The sequence below is a fragment of the Rutidosis leptorrhynchoides genome, chromosome 9 (genome assembly GCF_046630445.1).
Source record: "Rutidosis leptorrhynchoides isolate AG116_Rl617_1_P2 chromosome 9, CSIRO_AGI_Rlap_v1, whole genome shotgun sequence".
Lineage (NCBI taxonomy): Eukaryota > Viridiplantae > Streptophyta > Magnoliopsida > Asterales > Asteraceae > Rutidosis > Rutidosis leptorrhynchoides.
In genome coordinates, this window is record NC_092341.1 from 296,779,865 (window position 1) to 296,786,934 (window position 7,070).

The window sequence follows — 7,070 nt, forward strand, 5'->3', positions numbered from 1 at the left end:
AACCAACCCTAATTGCCGAATTATCAATTCTACTGAACAAAACAAATATACACAAAATCATCGAAAATGGGAATTGAGAAGGAACTACTCCGACCCGGAACTGGCCCTAAACCTGTACCCGGTCAAAGTGTCACCGTTCACTGTACTGGATTCGGTAAACTCTCATATTTCCTTTTCCCCTAATTTCCAAAACCCTAAGTTATACAAAAGACTAGATACTAGTAGTATTATATATCTATAATATTGATATTGATGTTCATTCTGATATTATTTGCTTTAAATGTTGATATATCTCTATGTATATCTTCAATGTGTGATGTTATAGTCTACGTATGTTGATCGTTGGTTCTCTAAAACCTATAGATCTCTGCTACTTAATTCGGTTTGATATCAAATATTTGTGTTACTTATTGATGTATATGCATATATATATATATATATATATATATATATATATATATATATATATATATATATATATATATAGTGGTAGAATCAAGAGGGAAGTAACCATTCGGGGTGAAGCAAAAACTTTTTGTTTTTTTTTTTTTCGTTTTTTGAAAAAACTTTGTTCACGAACATTATAGATGTGATGAAAATATGAACATTTAGTAGAGACACTTTGTGATAAATGTTTTTATTTTGGCGGGAAAACGCTCGAAGAAGTAATATATAACAATTATCGTGTTTTTCGAGCGTATTTTGAGGTTTTAGCTATTGGGGTTTAGATATTAGATATTAGGGTTTATAGGGTTTAGATATTAGGGTTTAGAAATTTAGGGTTTAGGGTTTAGATTTAGGGTTTAGATTTAGGATTTAGATTGAGTTTTTAACACGAACGGTTTAGAGTTTAGAGTTTAGGGTTCCATAAACCCAAAACACCAAACCCTAAACCCTAAACCCTAAACTCTAAATCGGGCTAAATTTTACTTCACAAAACATGGAAAAAAAACGTTCATATTCTTCACGAACAATATTATCTTGAATGTTATTTTTGTCGATCGTTTTCCCGCCTAAATAATAACATTCATCATGAAGTGTCTATTCTAAATGTTCATATTTTTGTGTGATCTTGATTCCGGAAAAAAAAAATTTCAAAAAAAACGAAAAAAATAAAATTTTTTTGCTTCCCCCGCTTCCCCCGATTGGTTACTTCCCCATTGATCCTGCCCCTATATATATATATATATATATAGATGCTGGTTATTTACTGATGTGTGCTAGTTAATTTGGTTATTGCTATCCTTTTGTACTTATTAGGTTGTGGTTTCAGGTAAAAATGGTGATCTTTCTCAAAAGTTCTGGAGGTTAGAATTTGTAAATATTTTTTTTTTGTATATTTGTTCTTGATTTGATCTACTTCTGATTTGTGTTGGTTATTTAATATATTTGTTTTTGTTAATGTTAGTACCAAAGATCCAGGGCAGGAGCCGTTCACCTTCAAAATTGGTCAAGGACAAGTTATTAAAGGTAACTTTGACGATTAATGTCAATAATTTCAACCAATAGTTCATCACTTTTTACCCCTTTTGATTTAGCTACCATCTTTAGCATTTAACCTTTTTCATGTGTGAAAGTTATCACCATGACCTAAGTTGATAATTTATGCCGGTTAGGGAGCAAAAGTGTTCTGTACCATGTTGATTAGCAACTAATCGTCAAGCTGATAACAAATCAAATGAAGAGTGATCAACCCTTTATAAAGTCTAAAATGTTAATCATCAATTTACACGCCTTAAATTCAAAGGGGGCTTTTCCTATCTTTTGATTAGAGTTATTAAAAGGCTTGTCATATGAAAGTTTTACATCATTGATTATCTGTTTATCTTCAATTCGCTCCATTTAGACTCGCATCATGTGTTTTTCTCTACTGCAGGTTGGGATGAAGGGGTTTTAGGAATGCAGTTGGGAGAAGTTGCTCGGCTAAAGGTAATATATATACACGTTTCATATGTTATAAATATTCTTGTTATTATTTTTTTGCAGACAAAAAAATAAAATAAATTTGCTGTAATTTATATTTGCAGTGCTCCCCGGACTATGCTTATGGTGCTGGTGGATTTCCTGCTTGGGGAATTCAGCCCAACTCAACTTTGGTTTTTGAGATTGAAGTTCTTAGTGCAAAATAAATTGCTGCACAAGTTTGTTTATGTGATAAACTTGAGTGCTTAAGAATATGTTGACTTTGTTATCGAAACTTCAAGACGTGTAAACTTTATACAGCTTATGACTGTGTGTTGGCGCTTTTTTATTAAGCGTAGTACTGCTTCTATTTGTTCATGTGAGTTTCTGTATTGTATGGGAAGCCAAGTTGTGTTAGACTTCCAAAGTGATCGTAGTTGAAAATAATTACAGAGGCTACTGCCTTCAAATTGGTTCTGTTAAACATGGCTTTATATCATTGATAATCAGGATGTTAAAATGTGGCTTCTAAATATGTTAATTATAATAATTATATTCGCATTTATTTTTCTGAATATGATCTTAACTTTGCAAAATCATAATGCTAATTTTCTTTAAGACTTGTACATGTAAAAAGAGTGGAAAAAAGCAAAATAATTCAAACTTTTTAAACTTGATATGATCCACATAACTGCAGTCTTACACAACATAATATCTTACCATAAAACATACTAAAACATGTTATTACATAAGTTTATCACCAGTCTTAGACACGTAAAACATACTAGAACATGGTATTACATAAGTTTATCACCAGTCTTAGACATATCGGAGATCAATGATGCGATTTTCTGCGAAACATCATGCATCGTAGGCCTTATTTCAGGGTTCGAATTCACACATCTTGTAGCTAAAATCAAAATTGATTCCATAACTTTCTTGATTTCTAGGAGTGGAACGGGAAGGCGAGGATCTATCAAATCTTTGAATTCAGTCTTTTTGGTAAATGAAGATGTTAAAGAAGTGATTATATCTCCTGGATGCTCTCCTTTAATTACTTCTAGTGCTAGAACCCCAAAGCTATACACATCACATTTCTCAGTTACCTTCATCGTGTAAGCTAATTCTGCGAAAAAGATATAAGTACAACGAGTCTTCATCTAAAGGATACACATATAACCTCATTTGAGTATACAAAATTCTTGATAAAAGTTCCAAAATTTTCTTATATATATACGTAACTAATATCAAATATAGATCGTTTTGTTCATAGAGGATTAAAAAGTTTCTTTAATAGAAGGGTAATCTGAAATTTGGTCCCTATGATCAATGCTTTTTGTAGATAGTTCTGTAACATTTTACTTACAGAGCCGGATTTTGAGCGTGCAATGTGTGCACTTGTAAATGGCCCAAAATCTAAAACGGCTCAAAAATATAACCCAATAATATATTCTTCGGTCCATTTATTTATAAGATTTTAAAAAATATTATGTTTTTTTTGCTGCTTTATTTAACTTATTTTTATATATAAGAAAAACTTTTTTATACAAACGGTCTTTTTTGATTATTACAGTATTGAACAAGACTCTTAAAATTAACAGGACGACCCTTCTTGATTATGCAGTGATTGATCGAACAATTTACCTGGTGCAAGATACCCGAATGTTCCTGCAACGTTACTCCAATTCGACGAGTTATTATTCAAAATCTTGGACGTACCAAAATCTGAAACACAAGCTTCAGACTCCAAATCAAGCAAAATATTCTTGCTTGATATATCACGATGAACAATAGGGGGTGAACAATCATGGTGCATATACGATAAAGCGTACGCAACACCTTTGATAATATTAAACCTTTTCATCCAAACTAACTTTTGAGCAGTTTGATCATCACTCAAACTATTAGCTAAAGTACCCCCTTCAAGATACTCGTAAACCAAAAACGAGTTCTCAGCATGCGAACAATACCCATATAGTTTCACAATGTTTCGGTGTCTTATTCTTGTTAAAGACCTGATCTCGTTCAGAAAATCAACACGAATATTGCTCGCCTCAGAGAACGAATCATGTAGTCTCTTAACCGCAACTATTTTATCACCTGATGCCAACTTCACTTTGTACACACTTCCACAACCTCCTTTTCCAATACAATACGCTTCGTTAAACATTTCGGTTTCTTTTAGGATTTGGAGATAAGTCTCCCTTCCATCAAAAGTTGAAACCGAAAAAATTGAAAAAATGCCATGTTCATCTTCATCAACTACTACTGGTTTTGATGACGTTTTCTTCGATTTTTTCCAGCATAAGAAACCGAATATTGCTACGAGACCTCCAAAAAAGAGCGCTCCAAGAAGCGGTAAAGAAATCAGGAGTGCAACTTTGTGTGTATGCTTTTCCGAAAAACATGGTTTAAGTCCGTTTACGTTGCCACATAGATCTTTGTTCCCTTGCAATGACTCTATGGAGATATTCATAAAAACTTTGCTAAAGGGAATGGGACCTTGTAGCTGATTGTATGACAGATCAATGCTCCAAAGGGCATTCATGGATCCCATTGAATTTGGGATTTCACCTGAGAGTTTATTGTGTGAGAGATTAAGTTTCTCCAAGCTAGTTAAACTTGATAGCGTAGATGGTATGTTTCCAGTGAGCCAATTGTGACTCAAATCAAGAGAAGACAACTGAATCAATCTACTTAATTGAGCTGGGATTTCATTAATAAATCCATTGTTGCTCAAGTTTAAGTAAACTAGTTTTGAACAATCTTCAATTGAAGACGGAATGGACTCGTTCAAGTTGTTCATGGACAAATCAAGGGACGATAGTTGACCTAACGATCCTAGATCTTGTGGGACGACACCAGAAAGGCGATTATTGCTTAGATTAAGCTTCGATAAACGAGTCATCCTTCCGAATTCTTTTGGTATTTCTCCATCCAAATTGTTTGAAGAAAGATCAAGTTCTTCTAACAGAAAACTGTTTCCAATCGACGGTGGTATTTTACCACTAATTAAGTTCCCTCTCATTTGTATTGCAGACAAGTTCTTGCACATACTCCAATTATCCGAAATCTCTCCAAAAAGGTTGTTATCATTAACGCTGATGTAGTTGAGATGTGGATAGATTCCAAAGATCTTGGATATGTCTCCACTGAGCTTGTTTCCGTCAAAACGTACTCGGATCAAGCTAGAGCAGTTGTACAAGCTCGTGGTAACTCGACCCTTCAGATTATTATTAAGAGCGAGAAGCCATTCGAGTCTTCCTCCGCTGCAGATTTCATCAGGAAAACTACCAGAAAAATTGTTGTTGCTGATTTCTAATAGAAACAATAACTTCAGTTTTCCTAATTCTTGTGGAATAGGACCAGAAAACTGATTGTCACTAAGAAACAATTTTTCTAAGTTTTGTAGGTTACCTAATGCACTTGGAATGGAACCGTTGAATCGATTGTCGCTCAGATCAAGTGTATGAAGAGATATCAAGTTTCCTAACTCTTGTGGAATGGGACCGGATAATTTGTTTAAGTATAGACGCATAAGAGTAAGGGATTTGAGCTCACCTAAAGTTTTAGGGATTGATCCGGTTAGATTATTCATTTGTAGCTCAAGTGATTCGAGTGATGTCAAATTACCTAGTTCATTTGGGATTGATCCATTCAACTCGTTTTGGAACAGACACAAGGTTTTTAGCTTCTTCAGATTGACAAAAGTTTTAGGGATTGGTCCAGTTAGATAGTTATTTTGCAAATAAAGCTTCTCTAAATTGACAAGAGTCCCCAATTCGTAAGGAATCGAGCCAGATATATCGTTGATTTCCAAGTGAATATTACTCAAATTCGATAACTGACCGATACAGATGGGAATTGAACCATTGAAAGAGTTTTCACTTAGAGCAAGCTTAGAAAGGGATTTCATTTGACATATTCCTTGAGGAATCGAACCGTTTAACTGATTTTGAAACAAATGAAGGGTGATGAGATTTTTCAATTTACTAATTTCGGATGGAACGTTTCCAGTGAATTGATTCGCTGAAAGATCAAGATAAACTAGTTTCGAAAGGTGACGAATTTCAGATGGGATGATCCCGAAAAAATTGTTGATACTAAGTTCGAAATAAGCAAGATCAGGAAACGAAGAGAATGAGAAGTGATCGAGTGTACCGTATATAGAAGAAGATGTAAGGTTCAATCTGTGTATGTTACCATTAACATTACATGAAACTCCATTCCATTTGCATGGTGATGTAGAGAAATTGACATTAACATCATGTGTCCATGAAGGTAGCAGAAGGATGTTGGTGTTTTGGCTATGGAGAGTTGATTTCCATTTTAGGAGAGCATCAACTTCATCCGAATAACATGAAGTAACATATATCTGGGTAGTCAAAATTGTACAAGTAACAAGTATGGAAATGGTTACAGAAAAGAAGCTCATTTGTTTTGTGTGTGTGTGTGTGTTTTTTTTTTATTATGGGTTTGTTTGATAATATAATTCAACTATTATACTTATTAGTTATTTATATATAAAAATTTGAAAATAGTCTTGTTCACTTTGGAGACTCGGTAACTCATTATTGTACTAATGAGTTGCTGGTCCGGTGGTGTTTCAGTAGTGGTCCGTTGATGGTCGGGTGGTACGGTAGTTCGGTAGTGGTCTGTTGGTCCGACGATCTGTTGGTCCGTTGGTGGTCTAGAGTTCTGTTAGTGGTTCGGTGGTTCGGCGGTAGTCCAATCGTCGCGTAGTGGTCCAATAGTCTGATGGTTCATTGGTGATCATGTGGTCGGGTGGTGATGATTAATACTATGCGGTGATGGGAGGTGGTGGTGGGTGATCGGGTACATACATATGGTAGTAATATATATGCACATCATATTTATACATTTATCTATACATTATTATAAAGCACGTGTAATAATTCTACGTATTATTTTCTCAATTAAACTGAATTAAATAATTCTAAGTGTCATTTTTTCAATTAAACATAATTAAATAACCATACGTGTCATTTTCTTAATTAAACTGACTTAAATAATAATAACACTCTAAAAATACTCCTTGAATTAAAAGTATGCAATTTTTTTGATATTTTATTTAATTACGTAAAGAATCACAATTATAATTTGATTTTTAAATACTATAAGAAGTCATATTTTATCCATTAATATTA

At 33.7% G+C, this 7,070-nt stretch overlaps 2 protein-coding genes across 2 annotated transcripts; one reads left to right on the forward strand and one right to left on the reverse strand.

Annotated features, from left to right (window-relative positions):
* On the forward strand, positions 1 to 2,408 carry LOC139866731 (peptidyl-prolyl cis-trans isomerase FKBP12). The gene is made up of 5 exons (XM_071855018.1): positions 1 to 154; positions 1,274 to 1,307; positions 1,409 to 1,470; positions 1,877 to 1,929; positions 2,028 to 2,408. The coding sequence occupies exons 1-5, from the start codon at positions 67 to 69 to the stop codon at positions 2,127 to 2,129; spliced, it is 339 nt and encodes a 112-aa protein (XP_071711119.1). The 5' UTR covers positions 1 to 66; the 3' UTR covers positions 2,130 to 2,408.
* A 170-nt stretch (positions 2,409 to 2,578) lies between these two features.
* On the reverse strand, positions 2,579 to 6,363 carry LOC139865937 (uncharacterized). Its single transcript, XM_071854046.1, has 2 exons — positions 3,547 to 6,363; positions 2,579 to 3,028 (listed from the first exon to the last, which is right to left on the reverse strand). Exons 1-2 carry the CDS (start codon positions 6,335 to 6,337, stop codon positions 2,700 to 2,702), a joined length of 3,120 nt encoding a protein of 1,039 aa, XP_071710147.1. The 5' UTR covers positions 6,338 to 6,363; the 3' UTR covers positions 2,579 to 2,699.
* Positions 6,364 to 7,070: the final 707 nt, after the last annotated feature.